At 42.6% G+C, this 21929-nt stretch overlaps 1 protein-coding gene across 1 annotated transcript in view; it reads right to left on the bottom strand.

Moving 5' to 3' along the window:
* The window catches only part of LOC124776523 (enhancer of split mgamma protein-like), a 132738-nt gene extending 112328 nt beyond the window's left edge, over nucleotides 1–20410 (bottom strand). The window contains exon 1 of the mRNA XM_047251552.1: nucleotides 20310–20410. Within this exon, the coding sequence (XP_047107508.1) occupies nucleotides 20310–20396 (87 nt within the window). The 5' untranslated portion in view covers nucleotides 20397–20410. The remainder of the gene's footprint in view (nucleotides 1–20309) is intronic.
* Between the last annotated feature and the right edge of the window lie 1519 nt (nucleotides 20411–21929).

The raw sequence follows: 21929 nt of genomic DNA, 5'->3' as shown, positions 1-21929 counted from the left end.
ACCTGGACAGTTAGAGGCGGTCGCGCATTGTCATTCCTGATGAAGAAGTCAGGACCAAATAAAACCCTGAAAAGACGCACATGGGGAAGGGGTACAATAACGTTGACCTCTGAGATTTGGAGATTAATACGTCCATACAACATCATACTTCCCCATACCATAAAACGTGGACCCCCACAACCATCATGTTCCACATTGTTCGGGGGTGCATTATGTGCAGAACCACTACTCAGAGTGAATCTGGTCTCATCAGTGTGGGGCACGAAATGCCATTCCTGTTGATCCAGCCCCTGTGTTCTTGGCACCATCGAAAACGGTGCCGATATGCGGGTATCAAGGGAACTCAACTTACTGGTAGTTGGGCAAAGAGATCACCCAAAATTGTCACAATGCAACTGTGGAGGGTGAGATTACGTGTCTTCCAGTCCTGTTAAAACTGGCTGCAATTGCACCCGATGTTAGATGTACGTCCCTTCTTGTCTGTTGCGCAAAGTAGTGGTCAAGTGCGCTGTAGTCGACCGTGGTCACCCACGTCATATGGGCAGCAGTTCCAGGTGCTTCTAAATGCTCCCCATGCACGTGAAACAACGCTGCGAGGTTTCTCAAACACCTGGGCTACATTCGTCACACACATTGTCCTTTTTCCAGTGTTTCGACGATTCTTCCCCGTGTGAAGACGTCCAAATGTTGTCTCCGGGTCACGTTGTAACGAAGAATAATGTTGTAATGAATAATAGCACCGGAGTACGTCGTAACTTCTCTCTGATTAACACATACTGTATTTTTCCGGCTGTGCGGAATGGCCGCGCTGATGGGGACGCCTGTCACACATTGCGTGGCCCCTCCCACCGGAGGTTCGAGTCCTCCTTCGGGCAGGTGTGTGTGCGTGTGTGTGTGTGTGTGTGTGTGTGTGTGCGTGTGTGTGTGTGTGTGTGTGTGTGTGTGTGTGTGTGTGCGTGCGTGTGTGTTCAAAATGGTTCAAATGGCTCTGAGCACTATGCGACTTAACTTCTGAGGTCATCAGTCTCCTAGAACTTAGAACTAATTAAACCTAACTAACCTAAGGACATCACACACATCCATGCCCGAGGAACACGTATTATGTTCGGGTATAATGACTTTTCTGGAGACTAGAAATCTACTCTGTAGGAATCAGCATGGGTTTCGAAAAAGACGGTCGTGTGAAACCCAGCTCGCGCTATTCGTCCACGAGATTCAGAGGGCCATAGACACGGGTTCACAGGTAGATGCCGTGTTTCTTGACTTCCGTAAGGCGTTCGATACAGTTCCCCATAGTCGTTTAATGAACAAATTAAGAGCATATGGACTATCAGACCAATTGTGTGATTGGGTTGAAGAGTTCCTAGATAACAGAACGCAGCATGTCATTCTCAATGGAGAGAAGTCTTCCGAAGTAAGAGTGATTTCAGGTGTGCCGCAGGGGAGTGTCAAAAGACCGTTGCTATTCACAATATACATAAATGACCTTGTGGATGACATCGGAAGTTCACTGAGGCTTTTTGCAGATGATGCTGTGGTGTATCGAGAGGTTGTAGCAATGGAAAATTGTACTGAAATGCAGGAGGATCTGCAGCGAATTGACGCATGGTGCAGGGAATGGCAATTGAATCCCAATGTAGACAAGTGTAATGCGCTGCGAATACATAGAAAAATAGATCCCTTATCATTTAGCTACAAAATAGCAGGTTGAAACGTCCCCTTTGAACAATTTACATGACTGTGCTTAAACTGACACACAATATTTTTAGCGCAACGCAATCTGGCTTTCAGAAATCCCTACAAAAGAATGGCCCTTACTAACATTAACCTGTACGTTTCACAAATCACTTACCTCACAAAAATCTTGGTTACTCGAACTACTGCAATACAGCGAGCACCAATAAAAGATTCAAACTACTGAAGGCACTAACTACTGATAGGGATAGTTAGCAAATGAAAGATATTAATAGAGAACAAACAATGTATTTACCTTAATAGTCATAATATATATAGCAGTTCATGACAAATTACAAAACTCCGCCATCTCTCTCCCCACATCCACCACTGCTGGCGGCTCACCTCCAACTGCGCAAAGCTACGCGCTGTTCACATCCAGCTGCCGCTGCCCAACACTACAATGGCAGACAACAATGCAAACTAGCCACAGACTGCACACAGCACAGCCAGTGATTCTCACACAGAGCGCTACGTGGCGTTACCAATAAGAAAACCTAAACAGCCTACTTACGTACAGTGATTTTTATACAGAGGTGGCGTTACCAATAAAAAACCTAAACAGTCTACTTACAAGGTCAGCATCTGGAAGCAGTTAATTCCATAAATTATCTGGGAGTACGCATTAGGAGTGATTTAAAATGGAATTATCACATAAAGTTGATCGTCGGTAAAGCAGATGCCAGACTGAGATTCATTGGAAGAATCCTAAGGAAATGCAATCCGAAAACAAAGGAAGTAGGTTACAGTACGCTTGTTCACCCACTGCTTGAATACTGCTCAGCAGTGTGGGATCCGTACTAGATAGGATTGATAGAAGAGATAGAGAAGATCCAACGGAGAGCAGCGCGCTTCGTTACATGATCATTTAGTAATCGCGAAAGTGTTACGGAGATGATAGATAAACTCCAGTGGAAGACTCTGCAGGAGAGACGCTTAGTAGCTCGGTACGGGCTTTTGTTAAAGTTTCGAGAACATACCTTCACCGAAGAGTCAAGCAGTATATTGCTCCCTCCTACGTATAACTCGCGAAGAGATCATGAGGATAAAATCAGAGAGATTGGAGCCCACACAGAAGCATACCGACAATCCTTCTTTCCATGAACAATACGAGACTGGAATAGAAGGGAGAACCGGTAGAGGTACTCCTGCGACCGTAGTGGTCGCCCGGCTCCAGACTGTAGCGCCTAGAACCGCAGGGCCACTCCGGCCGGCTGTGTGTGTGTGTGCGTGTGTGTGTGTGTGTGTGTGTGTGTGTGTGTGTGTGTGTGTTGCTCTTAGCATAAGTTAGTTTAAGTAATGTGTAAGTCTAAGAACCGATGACCTCAGCAGTTGGTCCCTTAGGAATTCCCATGCATTTGAACATTTTTTGTTTTTTTTCCGTTTCTTCAACTGCCTCATGGGTTGCAGGGCCAGACCCACCTGGCGCTGTACGTTCTGGCTTCTCGACACTTGACCATCGCTCTGTACCCGACAGGGCAACCTCTGGCAACACGCTTCCGCATTTTCATTCATTTCCACCGAGTAGTTAATATGTTGCGTTACTTTGTCTACCTCCTCCTTAAGGGTTATTTCACTGTCACGTCTGACTTTGGCTGTGTGGGGGCGCTATTTGTTTACAGCATGTTGTCTTTCTGCATACGCTGTCTTTTAGATTCTTGGTTAAAGCTACCCAGAGAATCGTAGTTTACACTGCCAAGAAAAGCACTATTTCGTTTCATCCGTCCCTCGAAAATAACAGGCAGTTCACCGTGCGAAATGTCCGTGGTTTCCGAGGACGTTACACGGCTGCAGTTACTTAGCTGTATCGTTTTCTCTCACTACGAGTATGCTCTCTTACTTAACTAATAGGGCAGTAGTAAAGACTGTCTTTTTGTTTAGGATAATTCAAAATTATGTTCGAAGTTATATTCAAAAATATGTTCTAAGTTATATTCAAAATTATTGTCCTATCAGACCTGACGAACATGTATCTGTTAAACATGCACCTAACGTGAACACTATTCAACTTGCGCACTGCATATTTCCATGTGTTAAGTCAATATCGCAGAAACATCTTTACTGACAACTAGTTTCGGGTGAGTGAAATGGTTCAAATGGCCCTGAGCACTATGGGACTCAACATCTGAGGTCATCAGTCCCCTAGAACTTAGAACTACTTAAACCTAACTAACCTAAGGACATCACACACATCCATGCCCCAGGCAGGATTGGAACCTGCGACCGTAGCGGTCGCGCGGTTCCAGACTGTAGCGCCTAGAACCGCTCGGCCACTCCGGCCGGCTAAGTCCCATAGTGCTCAGAGCCATTTGAACCATTTTTTTAAGCCCATGCCAGTGGCCTCTTGGTACCACAAATCCAGAATGCTGTCCCCAAAGTGCTCGTCCAGGACATCAAACACTCTCCTACTTCGATGGGGTGGAGCTCCGTCCTGCATGAACCACAACTTGTCGAAATCAGGGTCACTATCGATAATGGGGATGAAGTAATCTGCCAAAACCTTCGCATACCGTTCGGTAGTCACCGTGCCATCAAGGAATATCGCGCCGATTATTCCTTGACTGGACACTGCACACCACAGAATCATCCGTTAAGGGCCAAGAGACTTCTCGATCGCGAAATGCGGATTCTCAGTCACCCAAATGCGCCACTTTTGCTTATTGACGAACCCATCCAAATGAAAGTGGGGCTTCTCCGCTAAACCAAACCATACTCGCATCAAAGTCCTTTCCGCAAGTTCTGTGGTCAATAGTGTTGGCGAAACACAACCGCTGTTCAGTGGCCCTGTGGCTTAATGGCTGATGGGTCTGAATGTTGTATGGGAAGAAAGGCAGGTCTGCAACAGTAATTTGTCGCAGTGTCTCCTGGTTGATTCCCACCTGTTGTGCAGTTCGTCTGATTAATTCACTGGGGCTGATTTGAAATACGGCACGTGTCTTCTCTAGCGTTTTCATCCTTCTTGGACCACCGACATTGCCGACACTGTCATCGGGGAACACTCCCCGTTCTCCGAAACTTGCGAATCAAATTCTGTTTTTTTTATGGTTCAAATGGCTCTGAGCATTATGGGACTTAACATCTGAGGTCCTCAGTCCCCTAGAACTTAGTACTAGTTAAATCTAACTAACCTAAGGACATCACACACATCCATGCCCGAGGCAGGATTCGAACCTGGGACCGTAGCGGTCGCGCGGCTCCAGACTGAAGCACCTAGAACCGCTGTGCCACAACGGCTGGCATCAGATTCTTCATTGTAGCACATTTGGACCCGTTGGCTTCGGCATGAATTCGGTCACAAACTTCCTTTGAGCCGAAGTATAACTGTTGTCGCATGGTAGGACTTTACAAATCTGTATGCTCAGGTAAGGTGTAGCGTGACGTTTCCACGTGCAAATGGCCGGCAACATCGAGGTGCGTGAGCATAGTAATTCCCTTCATGCCAACCATGCTGTTTGAAAGTCCTAACACAAAGCGTTCAGAAGTTATGACGATTTTATTACATATAGTTCAATAATTGTCACCCTGTATGTAGAGTCACGCAATAACTGTGGCTTCTGAAAATATCACTGGTCTAAAAGTGTACGCATGCAGATCCGTGAGCGCATGGCGGAGAAAACTTTTCTTCGTCACCGAACTTCGGCGGCCCACAATTCGTTAACTGTGCCTCTCCGGCGATAGTTTTTTGCTTGTCCTAGGCAACAGGGTGCCGCGCCGGTGTTCGGGCGCTGTATTCTGGAGCACACCATTTATTCTTCCCTGAACAAGCAATAAATATTTTGGGGATAAGGCTGTGGGCGTTTCTCACTCGAGATAGAAATTTACTGCAGATTAGGGAACTCACGTTTAGTCATCTGCCTGATTCGATGCCCGCCCCTAATAGCCCCCCCCCCCGTCCCCCCCCCCCTCTCTCTCCCTTTTTCTCTGTGACATCCATCCTTCTCTCTATCTTCCTCTCTTTCCCTTTCTCTCCCCCCTCTCTCTCTCTCTCTCTCTCTCTCTCTCTCTCTCTCTCTCTCTCTCACACACACACACACACACGCGCGCGCGTGGACTCACACAAGCGTTCGCGGGCGATCGCGAGCACACACAGCTTAAAATCTGAAACGAATTGGTACGAGATATTAACTCCAACCGTACAGCCCACTTAATGGATTGGCAAACCTGACCGCTGTAACAAACAGCTATATGAGTGACTATGCTTTTTGTACACGTTCAGGCGTGAAACGGGCTATTGCTTGATTAACGCATGATAAAAGAACGGTGGCTCGGCAACTACAGTAAAACCTGTTCATGGAACACCATGTTTTCCTTCTCATAAGGAATATCAGTCGACTGAAGAGTATTACTGGGTGTGATGTCTAATAAATCTGTCATAGAGGTTTTTTTTTCCAATGGGGAATGAAACAGCCGAGTTTCGGATCAGAGACTGTATCATAGCACCTTCCACTCTTTATGTCACAAACAGCATTAACCGAAAAAGTATACGGTTTTCCTCACTTTTTGAAGTTTTTAAGTGATGGTTTTATGATTACTTACAGGCTTGGAGAACCAGACACCAGTGCAGAATGCGAGAACTTGGATCAGTATACAACTTATTTTCATGAGAATTTTCTTTTTATTCACGTTGGTTGCTTTGTGTTTTTCCCGCATGTCTCTTTCCAAATTTTCATAGCAGTTTTGGCTTATGGTCCTGAACTCCGTAAGCCAATTATAAGACTCTTAATGAAAGTCACAGGCTGTGGTGGACGACCCTATTCGGTGCAGATCGTCCTACGGCCAATGAGTGAGTGGAAATGTATTCCTAAGGACTCTGCATTTTTCAACGACAACTGGATACATTAGAGACACAACTTTACAAGCCATAAATGTAACATTGTAAAAAAAATGAGATTCGAAAACAGTGTAAGATATAGGTAAAAAGTGCAATACACAATGTGTATAACGCCCAGAAACCAGACGAAATAAATATGGGGTGAACAGCCTGGTATGAGTGCGCATAGGACAAAATGTTTCGGCAATCCACCACGTTGCCATCATCAGGTGCGCTGATGTACCCGAGATTTATTTCGTCATAAAATACGCCTGGAGAAATTGAAGAATCACACCCAGAAACCAATTACACAAAATAAGAATGGAAGAATAAGAGCGAAAAGCCTGGGTTAAAAGGAACGTAAGACAGGAATGTTCGCTCCTGCTGTTCAGTCTACACACCGAAGAAATAATGACCATAATAAAAGAAATGTTCACAGGTGGGGTTAAAATTCATGATGAAAGAATACCAACAATAAGATTTTGCGATTACATTGCTATCCTCAGTGAAAGTGACGAAGAACTGCAAGGTTTGCTGAAAGCAATAAACAGTCTAGTAACTAAGCAATATGGACTGAGAGTCAACCGAGAAAAGACGAAAGTAATGAGAAACAGCAGAAATGAGAATAGCTAGGGACCTAACATCAAAACTGGAGACAACAAAATAGACGAAGTGAAGAAATTCTGCCACATTGAGAGCAAACAGCGATGAAACAAAACTCCTCCTGAACAGGTCATGAAGGTCGAAAGTTACTGACCGGCCGTCGTGTCATCCTCAGACACAGGCGTCACTGGATGCGGACATGGGGAGGCATGTGGTCAGCACACCGTTCTCCCGGCCATATGTCAGTTTACGAGACCGGAGCCGCTACTTATTAGTCAAGTAGCTCCTCAGTTTGCCCCACAGCGGCTGAGTGCACTCCGCTTGCCAACAGCGCACGGCAGACGGAATGGTCCCCCATCCAAGTGCCAGCCCACCCTGACAGCGCGTAACTTCGGTGATATGACGGGAACCGCTGTTACCACTGCGGCAAGACCATTGTCGCGATGAAACAAGGAGGACATAAAAAGCAAACCAGCACAGGCAAGAGGGCATTCCTGGCCGAAAGAAGTCTACTAGTATCAAACATTGGCCTTGACTTGAGGCAGAAATTTCTGAGAATGTGTAGTTGGACCACTGGGCAGTGGGAAAAAATGAAAATAATCGAAGCGTTTAAGATTTCGTAATACAGGAGAATGTTGAAAATCAGATGGACTGATAAGTTTCTGCTCAGAATAGGTGAGGGGACGAAGGCATTGGCATGGATAGTAGACAGGACATGGAATAACTTCCTTGGTACTAGAGGGAGACGTAGAGGATAAAAACAGCAGGGGAAGACAGAGACTGTAATACATCCAACAAACAACAGAGAACACTGTGTGCAAGTGCAACCATGAGACCATGAGGCTGTAGGAGAGAAATTCATAGAGGGCGCATCAAACCAATAAACTGATAATAAAACGTAAAAAATATAACATATGAAGTGCCTTTGTTTTTTTTTTGGGGGGGGGGGGGGGGGAGGGGGGGTTCTACTCGATCTTTTGCCGACCGTTAGTTATGTTCGTGACGTTTTGAAACTGTGCGTGATTGAAACTAATATTCCACAATCATTATTGGCAGTGGATCCAGAGAGGAGGTTGTGGAGGGGACTGAATCTTCAACAGTGCCACCTACTCGTACTTGCAAAATCGCAGAAACAAGAGTTAAGCAACCGACAGTCTAGAATGTCTGAACATCGGAACATCGCCGTGGTTCAGTGATTAACGAAATCAGGATAGGTCCTTTTCCTTGTTAAGACACCGAGCACAAAAATGTTTTCGTCTTTCGGATCTTCAGGCACTTAGTGAGACGTATATGTGGAGCAAGGATAATGCTCAGCGACTCGGTGATTGGTACGTAAGAAATCTGAACATTATCGTGAAACTTGAAACTAGCAATGCTGACTCTTAAGGGAAAACAAGACAACATACGACTGTATACGTTCCGTTGTTTAATGGGCGCTTTCAATGCTCAAATATGTTTACATGTGTCTATAACAGTATCACTAATGACTTTACTTAAAACGAGAAATCCAAAATTTCATAAGGACATTTTGAAAAAGTAGGCATTCGGGATCAAACATTCCCGTGACATAAAATTCACACTCATTTTTGAGCTGCAGCAGTGATGAAAGTTGTGTCCTGTAATCTCAGACAGAGAACTTTGTCAAATCCTTAAGGTGTGTAAGGACATCTACATCTACATGGATACTCTGCAAATCACATTTAAGTGCCTGTCAGAGGGTTCACCGAACCACTTTCACAATTCTGTATTATCCCAATCTCATATAGCGCTCGGAAAGAACGAACATTTATACCTTTCCGTACGAACTCTGATTTCCCTTATTTTATCATGGTGGTCGTTTCTCCCTACGTAGGTCGGTGCCAAAAAAATATTTTCGCATTCGGAGGAGAAAGTTGGTGACTGAAATTTCGTGAGAAGTTTCCGTCGCAACGAAAAACTTTCTTATAATGATGTCCAGACCAAATCCTGTATCATTTCCGTGAAACTCTCTCCCATATTTCGCGATAATACAAAACTTGGTGCCCTTCTTTGAACTTTTTCGATGTACTCCGTAAGTCCTACCTGTCAAGGATCCCATACCGAGCAGCAGTATTCTAAAAGAGGACGGACAAGCGTAGTCTTGGCAGTCTACTTACAAGGCAACCTCCCCATCGCATCCCCCTCAGATTTAGTTGTAAGTTGGCACAGTGGATAGGCCTTGAAAAACTGAACACAGATCAATCGAGAAAACAGGAAGAAGTTGTATGGAACTATGAAAAAAATAGCAAAATATACAAATTGAGTAGTCCATGTGCAAGATAAGCAACATCAAGGAGATCATGAGCTCAGGAGCGTCGTGGTCCCGTGGTTAGCGTGAACAGCTGCGGAGTCAGAGGTCCTTGGTTCAAGTCTTACCTCGAGTGAAGAGTTTTTTTTTTTCAGAAAATTATTAACTGTCCGTCCGTCCGTCCGATGCGAGGTAACTGCGCCGTAGCATGAGGATGCTACACCTAAACAAACATCGAAACACACGACGTCAGTCGACAACAGCGCCCGGAAGAGAGAGTATTCCTGCTAACGAGGCTCCCTGGCTGGCAGTTGACTGTTCGCTACTTTGGACGGGAGTGCGTTAAATACGTGAGATGTATTCCGTGGGCAATATGAATCCAGCAAATATAGCTCGCGACTTCAATAACAAGGTCAATGAATATTTTCCGAACTCTAAGTTTGCGGTGCGGTCGCAAAACATAGACACTAAACTTATTACAGTGAACAGAGACTCAATGAACGAACGGACGGATCATAACTTTGCGAAAATAAATGAAGAAAAATTTTCACACGAGGTAAGAATTGAACCAAGGACTTGTGGTTCCGCAGTTGCTGACGCTAACCACAGGCCCACGGCGCTCATAAACTCACACCACCTTTGATGTTATTTATCTAGCACATGGACTACTCAGTTTGTATATTTTGCTTATTTTTTTCATAGTTCCACACAACTTCTTCCTGTTTTCTCGAATGATCTGTGTTCAGTTTTTCAAGGCCTATCCACTGTGCCAACTTATAACTAAATCTAAGGGGAGTGCGATGGGGACGTTCCCTTGTTAGTAGATCTGTTACATTTTGTAAGTGTCCCGCCAATATACGCAGTCTTTGATTAGACTTTCCCATAACATTTTCTATGTGTTCCTTCCAATTTAAGTTGTTCGTAATTGTAATACCTAGGTATTTAGTCGAATTTACGGCTTTTAAATTGGACTGATTTATTGCGTAACCGAAGTTTAATGCGTTCTTTTTAGCACTCATGTGGATTACCTCACACTTTTCGTTACTTAGGGTCAACTGCCAATTTTCGCACCATTCAGATATCTTTTCTAAAAGGGAACAGCAAAGGGCCTATAACACTACCTTGGGGAACGCCAGAAATCACTTCTGTTTTACTCGATGACTTTCCGTCAGTTACTATGAACTGTGACCTCTCTGACAGGAAATCTCAAATCCAGTCACGTAACTGAGACGATATTCCGCAAGCACGCAATTTCAATACAAGCCGCTTGTGTGGTACAATGTCAAAAGCCTACCGGAAATCCAGAAATACGGAATCGATCTGAAATCCCTTGTCAATAGCGCTCAACACTTCATGTGAATAAAGAGCTAGTTGTGTTTCACAGGAACGATGTTTTGTAAACACATGTTGACTGTGTGTCAATAGACAGTTTTCTTCGAGGTAGTTCTTAATGTTTGAACACAATAATGTTCCAAAATCCTGCTGCATGTCGACAATGATATGGGCCTGTAGTTTAGTGAATTACTACGTTTCTTAACCCCCCCCCCCCCCCCCATGAACCATGGCCATGGACCTTGCCGTTGGTGGGGAGGCTTGGGTGCCTCAGCGATACAGATAGCCGTACCGTAGGTGCAACCACAACGGAGGGGTATCTGTTGAGAGGCCAGACAAACGTGTGGTTCCTGAAGAGGGGCAGCAGCCTTTTCAGTAGTTGCAGGGGCAACAGTCTGGATGATTGACTGATCTGGCCTTGTAACAATAACCAAAACGGCCTTGCTGTGCTGGTACTGCGAACGGCTGAAAGCAAGGGGAAACTACGGCCGTAATTTTTCCCGAAGGCATGCAGCTTTACTGTATGATTAAATGATGATGGCGTCCTCTTGGGTAAAACATTCTGGAGGTAAAATAGTCCCCCATTCGGATCTCCGGGCGGGGACTACTCAAGAGGATGTCGTTATCAGGAGAAAGAAAACTGGCGTTCTACGGATCGCAGCATGGAATGTCAGATCCCTTAATCGGGCAGGTAGGTTAGAAAATTTAAAAAAGGAAATGGATAGGTTAAAGTTAGATATAGAGGGAATTAGTGAAGTTCGGTGGCAGGAGGAACAAGACTTCTGGTCAGGTGACTACAGGGTTATAAACACGAAATCAAATAGGGGTAATGCAGGAATAGGTTTACTAATGAATAGGAAAATAGGAATGCGGGTAAGCTACTACAAACAGCATAGTGAACGCATTATTGTGGCCAAGGTAGATACGAAGCCCACACCTACTACAGTAGTACAAGTTTATATGCCAACTAGCTCTGCAGATGACGAAGAAATTGAAGAAATGTATGATGAAATAAAAGAAATTATTCAAATTGTGAAGGGAGACGAAAATTTAATAGTTATGGGTGACTGGAATTCGAGTGTAGGAAAAGGGAAAGAAGGAAACATAGTAGGTGAATATGGATTGGGGCTAAGAAATGAAAGAGGAAGTCGCCTGGTAGAATTTTGCACAGAGCACAACATAATCATAGCTAACACTTGGTTTAAGAATCATGAAAGAAGGCTGTATACATGGAAGAACCCTGGAGATACTAAAAGGTATCAGATAAATTATATAATGGTAAGACAGAGATTTAGGAACCAGGTTTTAAATTGTAAGACATTTCCAGGGGCAGATGTGGACTCTGACCACAATCTATTGGTTATGACCTGTAGATTAAAACTGAAGAAACTGCAAAAAAGTGGGAATTTAAGGAGATGGGACCTGGATAAACTGAAAGAACCAGAGGTTGTACAGAGTTTCAGGGAGAGCATAAGGGAACAATTGACAGGAATGGGGGAAAGAAATACAGTAGAAGAAGAATGGGTAGCTTTGAGGGATGAAGCAGCGAAGGCAGCAGAGGATCAAGTAGGTAAAAAGACGAGGGCTAGTAGAAATCCTTGGGTAACAGAAGAAATATTGAATTTAATTGATGAAAGGAGAAAATATAAAAATGCAATAAATGAAGCAGGCAAAAAGGAAAACAAACGTCTCAAAAATGAGATCGACAGGAAGTGCAAAATGGCTAAGCAGGGATGGCTAGAGGACAAATGTAAGGATGTAGAGGCCTATCTCACTAGGGGTAAGATAGATACTGCCTACAGGAAAATTAGAGAGACCTTTGGAGATAAGAGAACGGCTTGTATGAATATCAAGAGCTCAGATGGAAACTCAGTTCTAAGCAAAGAAGAGAAAGCAGAAAGATGGAAGGAGTATGTAGAGGGTCTATACAAGGGCGATGTACTTGGGGACAATATTATGGAAATGGAAGAGGATGTAGACGAAGATGAAATGAGAGATATGATACTGCGTGAAGAGTTTGACAGAGCACTGAAAGACCTGAGTCGAAACAAGGCTCCCGGAGTAGACAACATTCCATTGGAACTTCTGACGGCCTTGGGAGAGCCAGTCCTGACAAAACTCTACCATCTGGTGAGCAAGATGTATGAAACAGGCGAAATACCCTCAGACTTCAAGAAGAATATAATAATTCCAATCCCAAAGAAAGCAGGTGTTGACAGATGTGAAAATTATCGAACTATCAGTTTAATAAGACACAGCTGCAAGATACTAACACGAATTCTTTACAGACGAATGGAAATACTAGTAGAAGCCAACCTCGGGGAAGGTCAGTTTGGATTCCGTAGAAACACTGGAACACGTGAGGCAATACTGACCTTACGACTTATCTTAGAAGAAAGATTAAGGAAAGGCAAACCTACTTTTCTAGCATTTGTAGACTTAGAGAAAGCTTTTGACAATGTTGACTGGAATTCTCTCTTTCAAATTCTAAAGGTGGCAGGAGTCAAATACAGGGAGCGAAAGGCTATTTACAATTTGTACAGAAACCAGATAGCAGTTATAAGAGTCGAGGGACATGAAAGGGCAGCAGTGGTTGGGAAGGGAGTAAGGCAGAGTTGTAGCCTCTCCCCGATGTTGTTCAATCTGCATATTGAGCAAGCAGTAAAGGAAACAAAAGAAAAATTCGGAGTAGGTACTAAAATTCATGGAGAAGAAATAAAAACTTTGAGATTCGCCGAATGGACAGTGTCTTGAAAGAAGGATATAAGATGAACATAAACAAAAGCAAAACAAGGATAATGCAATGTAGTCTAATCAAGTCGGGTGATGCAGAGGGAATTAGATTAGGAAATGAGACACTTAAAGTAGTAAAGAAGTTTTGCTATTTGGGGAGCAAAATAACTGACGATGGTCGAAGTAGAGAGGATATAAAATATAGACTGGCAATGGCAAGGAAAGCGTTTCTGAAGAAGAGAAATTTGTTAACATCGAGTATAGATTTAAGTGTCAGGAAGTCGTTTCTGAAAGTATTTGTATGGAGTGTAGCCATGTATGGAAGTGAAACATGGACGATAAATAGTTTGGACAAGAAGAGAATAGTAGCTTTCCAAATGTGGTGCTACAGAAGAATGCTGAAGATTAGATGGGTAGATCACATAACTAATGAGGAAGTATTGAATAGGATTGGGGAGAAGAGAAGTTTGTGGCACAACTTGACCAGAAGAAGGGATCGGTTGGTAGGGCAGCGTGGAGGGTAAAAATCGTAGAGGGAGACCAAGAGATGAATACACTAAGCAGATTCAGAAGGATGTAGGTTGCAGTAGGTACTGGGAGATGAAAAAGCTTGCACCGGATAGAGTAGCATGGAGAGCTGCATCAAACCAGTCTCAGAACTGAAGACCACAACAACAACAACAAACGTTTCTTAAATATTGGTCTGACCTGTGCAAGTTTCCAGTCTTTGGGTACGGATCTTCCGTCGAGCGAACGATTGTATATGATTGTTAAGTATAGAGCTAATGCAACAGCAAACTCCGAAATGAATCTAATTGGTATACAACCTGAACCAGAAGACATGCTTTTATTAAGTGATTCAAGTTGCTTCACTACTCCGAGGATATTTACTTCTACGCTACTCATGTTGACAGCTGTTCTTGATTCGAATTCTGGAATATTTACTTCGTCTACTTTTGTGAAGGCATTTCGGAGGGCTGTGTTTAGTCACTCTGCTTTGGCAGCACTGTCTTCGATGCTATCTCCATTGCTATCGCGCAAGGAACGCATTGCTTCTTGCCGCTAACATACTTCACATACGATCAGAATCTCTTTGGATTTTCTGCCAGGTTTAAAGACAGTTTCGTTGTGGAAACTGTTATAAGCATCTCGCATTGAAGTGCACGCTGAATTTCGAGCTTCTGTAAAAAATTGCCAATCTTGCGGATTTTGAGTCTGTTTAATTTTGGCATGTTTGTTTCGTTGTTTCTGCAACAGTGTTCTAACCCGTTTTGCTTACCAAGGAGGATCACCTCCATCGTTTGTTAATTTATTTGGTATAAAGAGAAAAGTAAATGTTCATAAGAGTAGCAAAACAAAAAGTGATTAAAATATCTGACTCAAAATTCAATACGTGGAATCTTGACTGAAATACTGTTAAGCAGTACTATCTCTTCTTCACGTCATTTAATCCATTTTATGGTGTTTGATGTTAGATAACATTTAAAGTACGTTTGCTGAACCTGGTGACACCGTAACTTTAAGTTAAGGCTGCCGAAGAGCCAGAAACAAGAAGAGGCAGAAATAAGCGAGCTGATAGTTAAAGAAAAGGACGGAAATAAGAACCCACTGCATGACGCCTAGACCAACTTTGCTAGGCTTACCTTCCAATAAACTGTGTTCAGCAGTGCCTCCTAGAGGTCTGTTTACTTCAGTCATATTACTTTTTACAATTCCTGCGGAAACAACGTCTGCTTTTCGTAATGAGAACTAGATAACAGCTTATACAGTGGGACAACATAATTTCTCGATTTTCCTTTCCAGCTGAGTTATCATATCAATACAAACCCTTGCACTTATCTTGCAGATGAAACTTATGACGAACATCAGAAGTTCACAATTTGCACTCCTACTGAGTTTTTGAAATTAATGTTAAGAATTGAATTACGGTATATTTTTTATTACAGGCCATCGATTGCGGTCTAGGATAAGACCGTTGTCGGGTCCACTCTAACAAATAAGAACAGAAACAAGTAAAACAAAGTGTGTGACTAGAAGTATACAGCTGTTATTTGAAACAACAATAACTACATCAAAACTTATATCACTCTAGCAAAGTAGTTACAAAAGCTATATATGTGCATAATTATAGTATTAATTATCAGATGTACACTATTCCGTCACTACTATTAGCTGTATATGTATAACAGTGTGTCCATTTGCCCTCGTAGCATTAACTGTGTGGTAAACTCTGAACAGAGTAGGTCAAAGAAACATTTAAGGCAAAGGAAAGATGCACTGACTTGAAAGGTCGATTATTAATAACAATCAATAAAAATTTACGACTACGAGGGCAAATGGACACAGTGCTATACATATATAGCTAACAGTAATGATGGAACAGTGTACATCTGATAACTGGTACTACAATTACGTAGATGCTTAGCTGAAATGCTTTTGTATGTATTTTGTTACAGTGATATACGTTGCTTCAAGTAACATCTGTATACTTTTACCTTTCACGCTGTGAAATGTGTGTTTCTGTTCTTCCTTGGTAGTGATGGTCTGATCCTAGACTCAAATCGATTGTCTGCTGCATAATATACCGTTACATCTGTGTATTGCATAATGCAGTTCTTGACATTAATTAAAGCTGTAAAACAGCACTTCCATAAAACACTTCCGAAATTACTCTTTCCTCTCCTTACTTAACAATTCAAAGTGACAGAAACTTCTACGTTGATCAGATAAAGGAAATTTTAAATTATATACTTTCTTGCAACAAGTATTAATGAAATGTACAGGTTCCTTTCATATGAATTACTTAGTCATTTTACAAACAAAACTGTAGAAAGTGATAAGTATTGTCAGTTGCGAGGAATATTAAGAAAGTATCTTCAGAAGCTTCACGGAGCACTTATATAAACATATATTGTAACATACAATAAGTATCATACCGTACTTCTTTCAGTCTCCATGGATCACTGTACGGATGAGACTTAGTTATTAAATAAAGTGATATCTTAAAAGCCTGCTAAACAAGTGCAAGAAAGGTAAATAGAGAAGGATTTGGCTAAAAGTGAATGTTTAATTTGTTCAGATACTAGTTTCCTTATCAGAGCTCATTCGGGAAGACTGAAGGCTCATCATTCCGTGAGAAATTAGTAAGTTTTCCATCTTAAATATGCGACCATTATAGAAATATCCCAGTTTCGTGATTCTTGGATAAGGATTTATTTTGTGAGGCCAGCCTCTCCATATATTTCGACTTATATACAAATTTTAAAAAATAGTTGCACACTAGAGACCATTTTGTTATTTAGTCTTACAAAACATTTATGAACGAAATTTCTGGTTATTATATAAAGAGCATTTACTGAGAACCACTCAGGTGCACTGAAATATGTTTGTGGTATGAAAACAGAAATAAGTTCGTTTTGCAAAGCTGGACCTTCATTAATAATTTTTCCTCCTACATAAAGAACGTAAACACCTAAAATAAATACATAAAATAAGAGTAAGCAAAAGTTGTAAAAAACACCAGCACTTCACCACATATTACAGGTGACCAGATTTGATCATCATAAGACGAGAAAGTTATGCTACTCCGTAGAAATAATTTAATGGTTCTGCAGATCATGTTTGTTGATAGTTACTATCATGGGTCCCCAAGTTTCACGTTGTTCTGCATCGCGCTTCATTTTCATTGAGCAGATGTTTCGACGATCATGCTGTCATCATCAGGAGGGCATCGCTTTTTACTATTGGACCTTAACTCGTGGACTAAACCTGAATGTTGAAATTGAACAGATACTGATTTTAGTGTGAGAAGACAATCAAAAACATTTTTGACACTAAGCATTGTGACAGTACTGCCAACACATTCCGTATGTTATACATGAATGCAAAAATAACGCAATCCCCATGCTGATGATAGCCACCGACAGTCGTAGTGGGCGTAAACTTGGAGCATGTACATTTCCTCGTCAGATCGTTGTCTACGAAAACAATTCTCCTGGCTACAATCGTCGTTCCCCATATAAAATACAAGAAGGTCCACATGTCAGTGGTGGCATCATCTTCTAAACAAGTAGCTGGTGTAAATAATGTACGACCGGCGGAAAACATTGCTGTTATGTATGCTGTAGTAATCGGTGACAGCCCTCGGAAATTGGTCAGTTATAAACGAAACAGTAACATACAGTGGAAAACCTTTAACACTAAAACCCTTAACACGAAAAATCGGTTTACGCAAAGTAATACTGCAGTCACGTCAGATCACCACGTAATTTCGTGCTTTTCTTCTACCTGAAATAACAACTTCACCTGTCGGTCGAATAAATTTATTAATTCTCAGTTGTAATGACTCCCGACGTCGTCAAGATTTATTGGCTTATCTTTCGAATGTAACAACAAGTTTAGGGTTATTTGTCACTGTTTACTTTGATAACTTGTTCCGAAAGTTTAAAGCTCTATCGTCAGGTGAATTTTTGTGGGTTATTATGGCGTGTATGTGTTGTGTTAGAACTTCGGGGTAATCTGTGGCACTGTCTTCAGTTGTCACACGCTCCTTTCTTTGTCGTGATATACGATACGTATACCATCACACTTCGTAAACACGAAGTTGATGGTATATATGTAATGTATAAGCCATCACACTAAATAAACACAAAGTGTGATGGTATAAATGCGGTGTATCACGACAGAGAATAGAGCCTGTAACCACTGGAGACAGTGCCACAGGTTACCCTAAAGTCGTGAGACATCTGTAACATGCTACATTAATCCGAGAAAATTCACCTCATTGTGGAGATTTGAACATTTGAAACGCTTTGCAGAAATAAGTAAACAGTGACTGGTAACAGTACACTTGTTGTTTCATTCCATATCAGTAAAAGTCACGGTAAACATATGTTTGGCTACCTTTTTCTCGTTAGACCGGACATAGGAAAGGTTGACTGCTATTTTACAGCTTGCCTTTCGGTATTCCAAGTGTCAAAACTCTTCAGTCAGTTTTCGGTTACATTAAAACCGTTTCACGTACTTTGTTTTTAAATACATATACTATAAATTTATTTATTTATTTATTTATTTATTGACATTCGATGCTAAGGAAATCGTGAAAACTTCTACGTTATTGATTTGTCCTAAATATCAGAAGATGAATTTTTTGTAGGCGATGATGATGATGATGATGATGATGTGTATATACAGTGGCGATTGTGATAGACACATACATTTTGTAGCTCGACATAGGGGACGACGATGACGACGACTAATTTCACAATAGTTCCGACACTGTAATCCCTGTCGGTAGTGCATCAGTAAGGCACAACGCCATGAAAGCTACTGGAGCTGGTTAGATGGGCATTTGATTGATGAAATGTAGAAAACTATGAACTATTTCTTGAAGATTTTATGCTGAAAAAGACATTGCAGAAGCACAATCTCTTTCCAGAAAAAAAAACGATAATGTACAGTACTACACTCTGAATCTTCAGTACGTACGTAAAAGAGTAAATTTTAGGAGAAAATTAAATTTGTGTCTTTGAAATAAACTTTGACAAGATCAAAAATAAAGTTTTTTTGTCACATGTAACGTTTATCATCAAAAAATACTTCATCTCCTAAAGTTTCATGTTAAACGTTTCTAACTGCACTCACTCATCGATGAATAATTTGCTTTAACCAAGTTACAATCGTGAAATTTTTGCTGCGATGAGAGGTAAACACTCCGTGCCTAGTGCCGTCCATAGATGAAAGTATTTTCTGTTGACTTGTGATCTTAGTCCTGAACGGTTTGGATAGGACAACAACATATCCGTATGAACTGTTATTACAGTATTCAGGGTCGCGATTTCGGCCTATTATGCCATTGTCAAGTGACAGCTCACTGTAAAGTGCGTTAATGTGTATTGTTTCTTTTAAGAGGACACTTTGTCCTGGTGTCAACAACCATGTTTATCAACAACCATGCTCATCGACAACCATGTTTGCATATTCCATGTGAAGAAAAAGACAGGAGTCTTCACCATGTATACAAAACAGCGTACTACTAAACCACGATATTACTGCATTTGGCCTGCTGTGGCCGTCATCGGGAACACGTGATGACGTCACAGTAAACAAGTTCGGTGGTGACTAAGGAAAACGCATCGCACTGTGGGTGATTTCAAGACAGTTGTGCATACAGTATAAAGTGGTATAGCGTGTCCTCGTGGCAGTATCAAGTGGTTTAGCGTGTCCTCGTGGAATATCACGATAAAAAATGACTTTAAGCTACCGAAGCGACAGTGTTGTGGTCGACTAATAGTGTTTCCGCTAACTATCAAGTGCATCAAAGCGTATTGTTCCTTTCAAGAGGACACTGTCCTAGTGTCAACGATGTTTACATTCACATGGGTGCAGAATATGGCAGAAGACTTCGTGCCTTACATAAAATTATGAAGCAGTTCATATAATAATTAGCGTCGAATGCACAAGCACATAATTTACACTGTGCGTCCACCATATGTGACATAGTAATTATTACAAGAAGTGGTACTTTTTTATACAAATGACGAAGGCTCCTGTCTTGTTATGGACGTGGAATATGTAAACACGGTTGACACAAGGGCATGAATGAAATGCATTGACGCACTTCGTATGAAGTTATCACCTGAGAATGGCATAAGAGCCCGAAATCGTGTGGTGGTGAATAAATATTGTCAACTGAAAAAAAAGAAAAAAATAGTAAGTGACAACATTAGGTTAGCAAAGTGTGACTCTGACGCAGTGTTGATAGTGATGTATGTGGCGTAAGAGGTGAGGCACGCGACGACAGGTCGGAAGGTGTGGGCGGGCGAGCGGTACCTTCTTGTACTGCGTCGTCCTGGAGACGGCGGCGGCCGCAGCGGCGGCGGCGGCGACGTGCGTCTGGTGGTGGCGCGGCGCCAGCATCACGCTACCTGCGCGGCCGCTGGCCTTCTGAGGCGCCGCTCGCGCACGGGGCTGCTGCGCGCGCACGCCGCTGCTGGTAGGAAGGTGGGGGAGAGGGTGAGGGTGGGGGGTGGGGGTGGTCGCGTGGGCAGGGAGGGGCGCCGCGCGCTCCCCACCTGCAATTAGCCCGCCTGCGCCACCGCAGGTAATCAATTACTGCACTCGGCCGACTGCGTCACTGGTCCCGCTTTGCGTTGAAGGCAACGGTTCGCACGCAGCTCCTCTGCACTCGCTCACTACGTCGGAACAGTTTTTCTTTATTTTTTATTTTTAGGATCACGTAACAACCGCAATTCTTCTTCCTTTTCCATTTCTCCAGCACTCCATCTTCTCCCCGTGTTGTCTTTACCTTCCTTCTGTCCACACGGTTCCTGATTTCTTATTTCTTCTGCGCTGAAAGCCTTCTAAAGCTAATATTTTATCCTTAAAATGATTTCTGTCCGGTATTTCCGATCGTTTCTTTCTAGATCCTTCTTTATTTCTGTAATGTCCACCCCTGGTAGCTGAGTGGTGTCCGCGGCTCGTGGTCTTGCGGTAGCGTTCTCGCTTCCCGCGCACGGGGTCCCGGGTTCGATTCCCGGCAGAGAATCATCATCATTTCATCCTCATTCACTCGCAAGTCGCCGTAGTGGCGTTAAAGAACTTGTGGAGCGGCGGCCGAACCGCCGCGCGAGGGGTCTCCCGGCCACCAATGTCATACGCCCATTATAATCGGCCGGCACGGTAGCTCAGCGTGTTCGGTCAGAGGGATAGCTGCCCTCTGCAATAAAAAAGCTGCGTTAATGGACCAACAACGAACTGAAACGGGTGTCTTTCGACGTCCGCCCAGAGCAGGTACAACGAACGAAAACGAACAAAATGAGATTTAAAAAAGAAAAAAAAGAAAGTGGTCAGCGTGACAGACTGTCAATCGAAAGGGCCCGGGTTCGATTCCCGGCTGGGTCGGAGATTTTCTCCGCTCAGGGACTGGGTGCTGTGTTGTCCTAATCATCGTCCTTTTATCCCCATCGACGCGCAAGTCGCCGAAGTGGCGTCGAAACGAAAGACTTGCACCAGGCGAACGGTCTACCCGACGGGAGGCCCTCGTCACGCGACATTATTATTATTTCTGTAATCAATGCTGGTGTCGATTACTTCTTCCGGAAATAGCGGAATATTTGTTTCGCGGTCCTGTTCTCACACATTCGGTAGATGTGTACAAAAAAGATTAATCTTCATTTAACCATTATTGCTGATATTTTCTCTATATTTTTGTAGATCTCTTCATTATTTCCCATTTTCCAGCTATTGCACTCATTGTTTTTCTATCTGTCTTTTAAGTACCTCCATTCTGTCCAACTTGTAGTTCACTGTGAGGCATTCACATGCATCTAAAAATTCTGGTCGTGCCAATGTGGTACGGTGTTTTAATTTTGTTTTTCTAGATACGTGTTTCTTGCGGTAAATATACTTTGTCAAAGCACATGATCTCTCCATTTTCTCAACTCTTCCATC

The sequence above is a fragment of the Schistocerca piceifrons genome, chromosome 2 (assembly GCF_021461385.2).
Source record: "Schistocerca piceifrons isolate TAMUIC-IGC-003096 chromosome 2, iqSchPice1.1, whole genome shotgun sequence".
Taxonomy (NCBI): Eukaryota; Metazoa; Arthropoda; class Insecta; order Orthoptera; family Acrididae; genus Schistocerca; species Schistocerca piceifrons.
Note: the sequence above shows the minus strand (reverse complement) of the source record. Positions and strands in the feature narration are given on the sequence as shown.